This window comes from Panthera tigris, chromosome B4 (assembly GCF_018350195.1).
Source record: "Panthera tigris isolate Pti1 chromosome B4, P.tigris_Pti1_mat1.1, whole genome shotgun sequence".
Classification (NCBI taxonomy): domain Eukaryota; kingdom Metazoa; phylum Chordata; class Mammalia; order Carnivora; family Felidae; genus Panthera; species Panthera tigris.
The window spans coordinates 47554058-47567601 of record NC_056666.1 but is presented as its reverse complement, the minus strand read 5'-3'; the positions used below and the strand labels follow the sequence as shown (position 1 = coordinate 47567601).

Genomic DNA, 13544 nt, shown 5'->3' with positions numbered 1-13544 from the left:
GATTTGGGCCCCTTTAGGCTTTCTACTAATGGCATAAACCCAAGAGTAACTGTATACTCACAGTTCACGAAACTGGCTAGCTATTGTTACTGACATTTTCTTTAGGTGAACTGAGCCATCTCTTATTCAAAACAATAAAACATCAATTAAAATACAGAATTCTTCCTTCTCTACTCCAGCATTCCTCCTAATCTATGTTCCAAAGAACATTCATACCTTGAGTGATATTAACATATATCTATCAAAAAAGTCCTAAATGTTCACCAACAGCATGGAACTATAATAATTACTTTAGGAGTTAACATTTTCTTGTTATTAACTCTCTGAATTACTATCACATTTTACAAATGATCACACATTAACTATACAATAAAAATAATAAATCTACTTTTATATGGAAAAATGCATTCTATAATAAAATAAATTTGTAGGTAAACAGTGGATACGACAAAGATAAAAAGGTTTTCTTTACTAATGGCTTACTTACTAAAGTCTTTAGTCTTTACACATCTGAACTTTCAATGTGAGCTTTTAGAAAGGGAAAGAAAGTATACAAGGAGGAATGCTTATCTCTTCATCTCTTTATTACCCATTTTATTTTCTATACTACATATGATTTGTTTGCATAATTGAGATTTCTTCTAAGTTATCTAAATTCATGACTTACACTTTGATTTCACTAGATAAAATTCCATGTGAACTCAATGTTTTCCTTAACAAGAAAAGTCCTTATTTAAGTATTTTGCAGATAAATCTTTAATGATGGAACATTTTATTAAAAAAGGCAAACCGTCTTGATTGGCTTTCAAACAGTTTAGGAGATCTAGGGTACATCTTGAAAATGTCAGATTTATAACTTCTGGAAAGGCAGTCAGTAAAATACTAGTATGTATCTCCCAACGATAGTGTTAGGCCAGTTAAAACTAGTTCAAGTTAAGAATCATTTAAAATTTCTTATTTCATCAGTCACTTATTACTTCAAGAACCAGAACAAATCATTACACCCATCCCTTCCAGAGAAACTATATTCATTTCTGCTGCTTACAGTGGCAGATGACAAAGACATATACATTTTTCTTCTTTATAACCACTCCGTATCAGTGCCATTACTTAAGATGGTCAGCAAAACTAAGTTATACTCCATTCAAAAAGATGCACTGTCTTCAAAATAAAAGAAAATTATCCTTAATCTCCTGTCTATTCTTTCCACTTAATTCCATAGTCGTATTTCACTGGAGGCAAAACTAAAAGCTTCAACTCAATGATTCAGCAAGTCTACCTGTAGGTAGTAAATGTATGGTTGTCTGTGATGGTCCACTTGTTGGCACCCCAGATGGTTGAAGAGGTGGTGCTGGCTGGATGGGTTGCAATGGTCGAGACACAGGCTGAGAAGAACCCACGGTTGACACAGGGGTATGATTTGGCTTTTTCGGGTCTATTAATTAAAAGTGAGACATTGTGATTACTGATAGAAAAAAAAAATCAGAAATACAGGTTCTTCTCATATTTGTGAATTTTGTGTTTGCTTGCCCCTCAGTTACAATTACCACTAAGAAAACAATTTATTTCCAATTTAATTATGTGTATATTTGCTAGGTTGAAACACCACATCACAACCTTAAATAATTCACTGTTGGTTCTATCACATCTTCTAATTCACATTTACAGAGATACAATCTTACATTTTTTTATGAATGAATACTATTTTTGAACTCAATACAATATCATGTCAATCAGAGTAATTTCATTTCCTAATTCATATATATCTATGTATCTATTGTCAAGGACAATCTCCTAAACAAATACCTATAAATCAATGAGCTTTTCACCAGCAATCTTGAACTCCAATTACTGTTGTTTAGGTTCTTTTGTTTGATAATACAGATGGTTGCTTATTTACACTACCCAGTCTTTAAAATAAGATACACATAGTGTCTAATCTCAAAAAAAGTCTTATATAGCCTATGGAATAAATGTTTGCATCTCAGAACAAGCCTTAAATACTAGGTAACCACTATATGGCATAATGTAAAGACTATAACCAAAAGCCCTCTATCCAAAATGATCCCCATTGATTTCTGTCCTAAGGAATTCTGCTCTAAAATGTAAATAAAATTTAAGGCTGTAGCTATGTTAATTGGGTCCTGATGGAGGGAGGACAGTACAATGGAAAAATTTAAGGTGCAAAGCTGAGGCCATAGGAAAAGACCCCATGAGGCAGGGATGCTAGAAAGGGAGCAGTCAGAGCACTGAAAACTTTTAGAATCAGCCCTGACTGTGTCCTCTAAAAAATAACAAGTATTTATTTTGTCCTCTAGGGATTCATTATATTTAGACTTGTCTATAAAAATAAAAAAAAGAAAAATCAATGCAAATAATTTGAAACCTTTTATGTAAAAAATAATCATAGTGGTATGAATTCAATTCTGACAAATGATGGCATAAATCTTCCAATTTTACATCAGTTATACAAAAAAATTGACTTCCTATCACATAATCAGCTTGTTTTCCTAAAACCAATGAATCTTATTCCCTAAAATATTTAAACTTTAGGTGATTTTTAAATTTAATGTCTTTAACATAACAATTAGCCGACTACCTTATCTTAGTTTTTCCATATGCATTATATAATTATCACCACACAGTTTCACAGATATGTCTGTGAATAGTTGTGCAAGTAAGTTTGAGAAATACTTTATATCTTGAATTTCTCTTGGAAAAATTATAGATTAGCATAGAAAAGCTCAGAGAAGTCTGTATAAAAGGAAAAAAAGCCATACAATTTTGTTTCATTCAGCATTTCTCTAAGTATATTTAATTACTGAACTTTTTATTCAGATTACCTATTAACATTGGAGAAGAATAACTAAGAATATTGGTTGTAATTTCTAAATACTGTAACTCAAAATAATATTGAAGAATTTGGTGTGCAGGTTTTTAACATCACCTTCATTTTTGTTTATATAATACTAAATAAAGAAAATTAATTCAAATAACCAAAATTAAATGTATACACACGTGATAGTACCTACATTAAAGGGCACCTGAATGTGCATGTGTGCACACACATACATATGCAGAAAGAACACTTAGAGTCAGAGGACATGCGTTTGATCCCCAGCTCCCTAATTGACTCTGACTTGTTCTCTTTGAATCTACTCTCAACTATAAAATAGGCATTATACGGTTACTGCAAAGATCAAGTGAAATAAGATATAAAAAGAGGAGTGTTCTAGAAGTTAAACAGTCTCTTAACTGCTCTGTTTTTCTCTATGCTTTGTTCATATTCATCCAGATTAGATTTCAATTTTTAAATTCTAATATAAAAAACTCTCTTTCTAACATAGATACAAATGTATCAAGCATAATGCTGTAGATATCTGTCTTCACTGATTATCATACTGAATTAAGAGAAAAAAATGCTACAAAGCATTCCTTGGTACTGGTACCATTACTTGTAAGTACCTTGTGAAGCTCCACTCTCTTCATCATCCATTGTGAGATCAATGACACCACCTGAATCACTGCCTGTGGCTTTTCCACTCTGAAAAACAAAATTTCTGTATTTTGCAAAGGAAACTCTAGCAGACATAGAATAAAACTTAAATACTAAGGGGCAACAAGAATAAATGAGTAGCCTGGTTCAATCTGGACCCCCCCCTAAAAGGCACTACCTGAAAAAAAAAGAGTTTGTCAGATAAATGATCCCCGAATACTCATAACATATGTCATATAAAAAATAATTGTGAAACATTCTCACAAGAAATTCTACAAGTTGTTTTTATTTCTCTAAATCGGTCAATTGCATAGAGCTATTAAAGTGATTAGGTACTTTAACTGGTAAGTGATTAAACACAAACACTATATATTTTCCAACATTTAAAACGTTGATGAATTCTACAAACATTACATTAATATTATTTACTACACTAATATTAATACCAATATTAATTCACCAAAGTGCCAAAAGCAACTTCAAAGCTAGAATTAAGTTACACAAAATGACCTAAGTTTCTTCCCTACAAATTTTATATGGTAGGATAAGATATGGTGTGCTATACTATTAACTAACATCCAATTTGACCAAAGTCAACCCATTGTCCTAAATCATCAGAAATGCAATTAAAACAATTTTTTTTAACTCCACAATAGCAACAAAAAAGGAAAGTAGTACAACACAGACCTAAAGAACCAGTATCTTTGAGTCAAAAAGACCGATGGCATCTTTTAGTTCTAACACATATTAGCTATGTAAATTTATGTTAAAAGGTAATATCCTCAATTTCCAAAGTATGGATATGCGATCTGTTATGAGGACTAATCCAAATATGCATAGAAAGAGCTTAACACTAGGCATAACACGTGCTGTGTAATAAATGCTAATCATAATTACTTTATACCATACTGAGATCAGCTCCAAATGATTAAGGTTTTTAAAAACTGCAAAACTCAGACTTCACAAAATTAAAGGTAACAGTGCCTTGACATTAAAAACTTCAGGCCCAATCCGAAGGTAATGATGTAATTCTAAATCTTTCTATGATGATGACTTCATTGAAAATGACTTGTCAACACACACCACAATCTAAAATCCAAAACTAAAAGTTCTTAAATCCTTAAAGAATGTAACAGAATCCACTTGCTGCAGTGTATTTTATAAGGTCCACTTTTCAAAATTTTCTAAATTTTAAATTTATCAAAAATTACTAACCATGCAAAGCCCAGTAAAAAAGAACCCAACTAAAGACAAAAGACAGTCAACAGAAAATAAGTCCAAGTAGAACCAGATGTTGAATTCAGCAAAGGCTTAAAAGCAGCTTTAAAAAACAGGTTCAAAGAGGGGTTGCTGGGTGGCTCAGTTGGTTGAGCAACCAGCTCTTGATTTTGGCTCAGGTCATGATCTCAGGGTTGTGAGATCAAGCCCCACATCAAGCTCTGTGCTGAGTGTGGAGCCTGCTTGGGATTCTCTCTCCCCCTCCCTCCCTCTTCCCTCCCCCCTCTCTAAAAAAAAAAAAAAGTTCAAAGAAATGAAGGAAAATACAATATTAATGAATGCACAAGTAAGCGATCTCAAAAGTAGAAACTGAAATACAAAAACAAATTCTAGGTCTGAAAAGTATGATTAACTTAGAATAATTTTCATTGTATTAAAAAATATTGATGGAAATCCATTATCCCTGAGGACTATAACTGGAATTTTACTTTGAAATAGAAGGAAAAAATCTTACCTGTGATGTGCTATCAGCTGCTTTCTTATTAACAGAAGCATCTATTGTTTTGTTTGTCTGGTTTTCTGAGGAGTCAAAAAAAAAAAAAAGCCATTTTAAAAGCACCTACAAAACGTAAAAAGGTTGGTTGTTTTATATGCAACAATTCATGTAACTTTCTCCAATTATTTTTTTTCTGTCATCATGTCATATATGCAAATGAACTCTCTCATAGACCACTGCTACAGTAACTTTCAAAAGAGCAAATTTACAATAGAGAAAAAAATTTCACATACCCATTGCCCAGAATATTTAATTCTATCCTAGGGAATATCTTTGGAAATAATTTAGGATATGTATAACTTAAACGTCCTCACATAAGTAAATGGTTAAATAAAATACAATTTTTCCATACTATATACCTTTGGAGAAAAAGATTTAATGACATGGCAAAAAGCATAATAAATTCATTAGCAAAATCATTACACGAGGATTCTGAGAAAATTTACATGCATAATCTCAGTAGTTAAATCAGATTTTTCTTTAGTCATTTTTCAATTAACTTACATTGAGTTTGTGATACACATGCATACATACACACAAAAGTTACTTCTAGAACAGCAGAGAAAATCAATCAAGTATGGTTTTCTGACTCAACTTCTAAAGAGAAGGTATTAAACTTTATCAAATGTCTTTAGCATCTACTGAGGTAATTATTTAGCTTTTCCTCTTTGGTAATGTGGTGAATTTCCAATGCTGAAAAATTCTTATCCTTGCTTTCTGTAGATAGTAATATTCTTGGTTAAAATATGGGAATTCTTTCATTTCAAATCATCAGAACACATATAAAGTAAATTATTTATGCTAAAAGGAAACAGTACTATGTATTTCATTATATATAAAATACACACATACATACATACACACACACACACACACACACACCTGTATGTCAAAAAATTTTGGATAAACATCTACCTATTAAAAGAGGGTTTTCCAGGCTACAGAAGTAAAAAGGAGGCCCTTATAATTTCTCCCTACCTTTTTAAATTATCTTAGTTTTCTTGTAGGAAGAATATATTAATATATTCCTTACTTTTTAAAAAAAATATCTTAAAAGTACTTCATTTATAATGCATCAGCATCTGTTCTGGACTGTGAAGTCCCTGAAATATTACTTAGTAAAAAACAAATTCCATTTTACTGATCCTACATGGCAGAGTATTAATATACACTGATGACATTACAAAACATCAGTGATTTACCACCAAAGTTTTTTATATATAATGTTAGAATATATTCATTTGGGCTTAGAAGGATTTTATTCCCATAACTGTAATAATCTTCCTTAATCTAGGTTTTTAATTAATATTCTCTGTGCCTTTATTGTAGACTTTTTTGATTCTTAATGTAACAGTTTACCATTTCACTTATAATATCTACTTCAGATGACTGTAAATCTATCAATAAAACTGATCAGGGTGAGAAATTAGAAATTGTACCTTAAAATCTTTCTATCATTTGGGAAACCTCTCTATTTTACTATTCTTAAAAGATGATGTCATATTTAACCAACACTGTATTTTTACTGAAGTCATAAAAGGGTTTTTACAGAAGTGCCAATTAGTAGTATTCCTTATTAGGTGCTGGATATTTGGTGTATTAAAATGAATTGAATGCAAAACTTTTAAATCATTTTCACAACACCATCTCTCATCTGGATTACTACCACAGCTTCCTAACTGGTCTCTCTAACCCTACTTTTATCCTCGCCAAAGCATTCTTCTTATTGCAGCCAGTGTTCAGGGATGTCACACTCCTCTGCAAAAATCCTTTAATTCCTCTGCCTATCACCTTTCCATATATTATCACATACCTTTTCCAGATCTCCCACATCCTCTCACAGGAACCTCATATCTTAACATTCATCACATTTATAGTTAATTACTTATTTAATGGCAAGGTTCCCTATTTAATTGTGAGTTTGGTGAGAATAGGAACTATTTTGTACATTTCTGTGTGCCTGCAGGATTTTAGAAGAGTTACAGGTATTCAATATTTCATGAATAAATAATATTAACTACAACTTATACCCTAAATCTCCTAGCAGTCTTTAGGATGATTTTTTTCTTTACTATAGAAACAGAAAATACTGACTTAATACATAAGGGAACATGAACTATAATAAAATACAAATTCATGCATTCTAGTTGGATAGCTTATGTTCTCCTTAAATCAATAATACCTACATAAGACTTAAAATGTTTTAATTATAGAACTAATATATTTAGCATACTACAAATGTATTAAAGGTTGGCTTCAACCTTCATATTCAGCCAAAATTTGCCATATAGCTTCAGTTTAGGTTTTGGGAAGCCTAAATAGCTAAAGGCCTACTTTAATGTCATTGATGGCACCTCTAAAATTTTGCATGATAAAAAAAATATATCATTGCATCGGATGTCACTTTTTTTTTTTTTAATGTTTATTTATTTTTGAGACAGAGGGAGACAGACAGCAAGTGGGGGAGGGCAGAGAGAGAAGGAGACGTAGAATCTGAAGCAGGCTCCAGGCTCTGAGCTGTCGGCACAGAGCCTGATGTGGCGCTTGAACCCACCAACCGTGAGATCATGACCTGAGCTGAAGTCGGACGCTTAACTGACTGAGCCACCCAGGCGTGCCACATCAGATCTCATTCTAATTAACATTATGAACAGTATGCAAAGAAAGCTTATCATTCACATTTATGGTTAATATCCAATAAGTTACTTTCAAATGTAGGTAAGCACTCTAAATAGAACTTGAAATAATGATCTCCTTAAAATAATTTATACAATAAAGTACATAAAATGTGTTAAATAAATATATATTAAAAAATTAATTTTAAGTGTAAGTATAAATGTATATTATCACATAAGTAGAATGATGTACTGATTAAAAATGATTGTGAAAATTATTAGTTTTACATACAAAACAATTAAGAACAGTCAAGTCATTAAATGAATATGAAACAAACTGACACTTACTATGACTAATAGAATACCTTAGCTAGGTAATTTTGGGAAACATATACCCTTTGTGTCAACAAATGTTCATAAGTATTTTAAGAAAACAGAATAATTAAATTATAACCCTGATACCTGTAGAAGTATTTAGGGTATGAGCATTCACAAAACTAAACAATATCTTTTAAGTTATTTATTTCTTTTCAGGCCATGGTCTTTTAGGAAAACTTCTATATTTAAGGATTTGTCTTATTTTGTGACCATGAATTAAAAAGTGTCAACTTAGGCTCAATCTTTCATAAAGTGGAGAAACTCAAAAATCACATAAAACAATGTCTAGGAGAAATCACCTTCTACCTGACATATTAAAAAATACTAAGGATTAGAAAAAAAGAAGTTAAAGAAAAATGAAGTAACCCCCTTAAAATCTTGTTCACTGACCTCATTTAAAAAGCAAGTATCTTTCAGTGCTGCAAACATGGATTAGAGTGTCTAAAGAATAATGTGGTAGCAGATAAGGCTAACAAATACTGTTACTGTACTATGCAAGCATTTACATTTTAAATACTCATATTAATAATTGCATTTTTATATAAAATTTCAGATTTCTTCTTATATCCCAGATGTAAATTTGTATGAAGCTGACATTTAGCTCCAGTCCACTGTTAATTCTGATCAGCCACCCATTTATTCTCTCAACAGCCTTGTGAAATACAAAATACAATCACTATTTATATGAGTAAATATACTTGAAGGGCAAATACACTACTAATGGCTACATGGGAAATTAGAGAAAACAAAAGGCTTGTATATCTCACTTACAAAAGTAATTTTGTATTTTAGAATGTTTCTTATATTTCATGGTCACTATATCAATAAGAGATATTACAACAATTTCACTATACACATTATGCCTACCCATTTAGCCACTTTACAATAGTGGAAATAAATGTGAGGCCAGAAATGAAGAATAAGTAAGTTCAATAACGCATACAAAATGTGTGCTTTCTAAAGACAAGGAAGACATAGAGTTTTACAGATTTTAAATACAGGTAAAATCCATTTCTCCTTTTTGCAATTCTGGAGAGTATACAGACATATACAAGCATAATCATATACTATGTCACAGGGGAAATATATAAAAGATAAAACAAGAAGCAGTCAAACATTTTATAATAAATTAGAGAGAAGAACCTATTTTTAAATTGTTCAAATTTAGAAGACGTGAGTGATGAATGCACAAAGGATTTTTCCACATGCGTAGGGAAGATATGTTGTTTGTCATTTCCTCTTATATGCATATATTCTGTAAATTAGATACTTTAAAATAAATTTGTTCTATTCAGATATTCCTGCCAAACGCATAATAAAAGAAATTCATAATGCTTGCCTCAAAGCCTAAAGGAAAAATTTCACCCAGATTAGGAAAAATTACTAAAAGCTACATTACAAATGCTAACTTTTCATTCAAAATAAACTGTATCTCAAATACCATTTTAACAACATCATTTCTTAGGTAGCTAAAAACTTACTAAAAGTAATCTCCAGGGTATTCTATTTACTTTCTTCTTCAAATAAAGATAGCACTTCCACAAACACAAATATTCAATTATCTACAGGCCATTAACATGCTTGTATTTCTATTATTAAGCCTATATAGTGACTTACCAATTCTTGGGGTAGTAGTGCTGCTCTGTTCTGCAGGAGACGAAGTACTAAAAGCAGAAATTGGAATTTTCATCTGTATAGGACCTCGATTATTTGATGGACTATAGAGTCCCGATGGGCCTACTGTAGGTAAAGAAGTCCTTGTGGCTTGTACAATAGAGTGTGCTGTTGGAACAGCCTGTACAGCAAGTGTTGTTCCTAAGGTTGCAGCACTGGCAGGAGAGTTCCTTTGAATACTAGGACTGGCCACAGAAGGAACATTGTTTGGTTTAGAGGGGTTTGGCAAGGCTGGCAAGGATACTGGATTTTTGGTGAGACCACTCACAGTAGGTGGGCTTTGTACAGAAATGAACTCAACGTTGCCAGACGGTTGATTGGTCACTAAAGTCCCTGGATGGCTCTGTAGGAGTTGAGGCTGGGAGGATACCGCAACAGGTACATGCAAAATCACTGGTAAAGGTTGTAAAGAGATTGTAGGTTGGGGATTTCCACTAGGCACCTGAGTAGTAGCAACTACTGTAGCTGTGTTGGGTGCAGGAAGAACTGACGTTGCTGTCAGAGAACCCGAAGTAACTGGAGTCTGCAACTTAGGTTGACTACTGACAACTGTTGGAGGAGTGACAAGATTGGTTGAAGATACTATAGAAAGAAAAAAGAAGTCTCAGTTTAAATGGCTGTCTTCATTTATCAGCTAGGATAATACAATACAAATTTAATGCACTGCAATTGCTACAGTAAAGTCTTTCATAATACAATTTCTTCAAGACTTAAATTTTGGAAGTCTTTTTTAAACTTTATTTATTTTGAGAGAGACAGAGACAGACAGACAGACAGAAAGCAAGCCAGGGAAGGGCAGAGAGAGGGAGAGTGAGAATCCCAAGCAGGATCAGCACCGTCAGCACAGAGCCCAATGCAGTGAGGCTTGAACTCATGAACCGCAAGACAATGACGTGAGCAGAAATCAGGAGTCAGACTCTCAACTGAATGAGCCACACGGGGTCCCCTTAGATTTTGGAAATTCTTAGAATTAAATTTATAGAAACATTTTTGCATCTATTTTTGGCACACAGCTTATGACTAATATGGAAGACTAATCTCTCAGTATCAAAACAGTGCCTGAAAATTACTATCGTCATTTCAGAGTAACTGGTAAAATGACTAAAAAACACTGAACTTGGTGAAGCTATACAGATAATTTTGAAACTACACTAAAAATATAAATGCCTTAGGACAATGACAATATATAAACTCAAATAGACAATCTAGGAAGAATCATCACTATTAATGAATAAAGGAAGCTTGGCCATGGTATTTTATCATTCGGACCATGTGTGAAACCTCTATCTGTGGACTAAGTTTTACTGAATTACCTGGGAGGAACCAAGAAGGGGAAGCTGCCTCTACTGAAACTCTAATGACATTATACAATATAGGACATAACACACTGAAGGTGGGAGATGAATTAAGAAATAAGGGAGTTAATACCAAAACCAGAGAAAATCAAAATGCTGGTCACTGAAGTTTTATAGTAATTTTGGCTCAACTATTTATCTTTCTTTTTTTTTTTTTTTTTAACGTTTATTCATTTTTGACAGACAGAGAGACAGAGCATGAGCAGGGAAGGGGCAGAGAGAGAGGGAGACACAGAATCTGAAGCAGGCTCCAGGCTCTGAGCTGTCAGCACGGAGCCCGACACGGGGCTCAAACTCACAAACTGCGAGATCATGACCCGAGCCAAAGTCGGACGCTCAACCGAATGAGCCACCCAGTCGCCCCTATTTATCTTTATTTTCATTTGAACAGGTTTCAAACTGATGACCAAGCTTCTTTCTCACTGATCTGTACTGTTTCCAAAACAATAGGCACACTAGAGCAGCAATTCTCAAAGTGTTATCCAGGGGAACACGTGCAGATTATTGAGACCCTCTCAGGGAGCTGGTAATATCAAAACTATTTTCATAACAATAAGACATTACTTGATTTTTTTCACCATGTAAATATCTGCACTGATGGAGCAAAAGCAATGGTGAGTAAAACTTCTTGATGCCTCAGTACAAAAATCAAGGTATTGAGTGGTACCAAACTGTCAATACATTCTTTACCCCCAAATGTTCACAGTAAAAAACAAAGTCAGTTTCACTCAAGAATGTCCATGATGAAGTAGTAGAAACTATTATTAAATCTCAGCCCTTGAGTACAGGTCTTAGTATTCTGCATGAAAAAATAGGAAATCTACAACAAGCATTACCACTGCATGCCAAAGTAGCATGTTTGGCTCAAAGCAAAATGCTTGTACTACTGTTTGAGTTATAAAACTAAGCTAACCACCTTTTTCACAGAAGACCATTTTTAGTTGGAAGAATGACTTAGACATACTGTGATTATTCACACTGGGTATTTAACAAATTTTTTCTTTCTTTCTTTCTTTCTTTCTTTCTTTCTTTCTTTCTTTCTCTTTCTTCTTACTTTCTTTCTTTCTTTCTTTCTCTTTCTTCTTACTTTCTCTCTCTGTCTCTTTCTCTCTCTTTCTCTCCCTCTCTCTCTCTTTCTTTCTCTCTTTTTTCTTTAAGTAGGCTCCACACCCAGCATGGAGCCCAAAGCGGGGCCTGAACTCATGACCCTGAGACCAAGACCTGAGCTGAGATCAAGAGTTGGATGCTTAACCAACTGAGCTACCCAGGTGCCCCAACAAACCTTTTCTTGAAAATAAACCTTGGCAGTCAAAGAAAACAACTAATAGTATTTATTGGTAATAATACAATTTGAGTTTTCAAAAAAAAAAAATTAGAACTCTGGAAAAACATGTATCTGCCACTAAGCGCATTACAGCTTCCCAAATCTTCAAAGACATTTCTGACAAAAATCAATGTGATATTTATTTTTTAAGTTTTTTTTTTTTTAAACATTTATTTAGTTTTGAGAGAGAGCACAAGAGGGAGGGGGCAGACAGAGAGAGAGAGAGAGAGAGAGAGAGAGAGAGAGAGAGACACGAATCTGAAGCAGGCCCCAGGCTCCGAACTGTCAGTGCAGAGCCTGACACGGGGCTCACATTCATGAACTGTGAGACGCTTAACCGACTGAGCTACTTGGACACTCCAGAATCAATGTGCTTTTTAAAAAGTTTATTGAGGTGTCAATAATAGAAGCCTTACATAACTCATTGAGTATTTTCCAAATGATTGATGAATGATATTAGTAGAAGATCCATCCAAGACAGACAAATAGATTTTACTGAAAAACTTAGAAAAGTTCATTGATATGGTTTCACATTCTACTTTGCAACTAACCATTAATAAACTACTTGACTGTGTCAAACAATATTCACAAATCATCTAAAATGGCTAGCCCTTTCCCAAGTACATATTTGTATGAGACTGAACTTTATTCAAATACTTCCACCAAAACAACAAATTGCAAGAGATTGGATGCAGAGACAGATAGAAGAATCTAGCTATCTTCAACTGTCTTAATGTTTTAAGTATAAGACAGATTTGTAAAACTGTAAGACAGTAACACTTCCACTAATTGCTTTAAGCTTGGGAAATAGTTATTTTTTCGTTAAAACATTATCTGTGGGGCACCTGGGTGGCTCAGTTAAGCGTACGACCTCAGCTCAGGTCATGATCTCATGGTTCGTGGGTTCGAGCCCCTCATCGGTCTCTGT

General features: G+C 33.4%; 1 protein-coding gene across 5 annotated transcripts in view; it reads right to left on the bottom strand.

Moving 5' to 3' along the window:
* Positions 1-13544, bottom strand: part of LOC102964041 (activating transcription factor 7 interacting protein) — a 120849-nt gene that overhangs the window by 14709 nt on the left and 92596 nt on the right. For all 5 annotated transcript variants that reach the window (XM_042991801.1, XM_042991799.1, XM_042991803.1 and 2 more), the window contains 4 exons: positions 9881-10519; positions 5229-5293; positions 3466-3544; positions 1280-1435 (listed from right to left, as the gene is read on the bottom strand). In XM_042991801.1, the coding sequence (XP_042847735.1) occupies positions 1280-1435; positions 3466-3544; positions 5229-5293; positions 9881-10519 (939 nt within the window). The remainder of the gene's footprint in view (positions 1-1279; positions 1436-3465; positions 3545-5228; positions 5294-9880; positions 10520-13544) is intronic.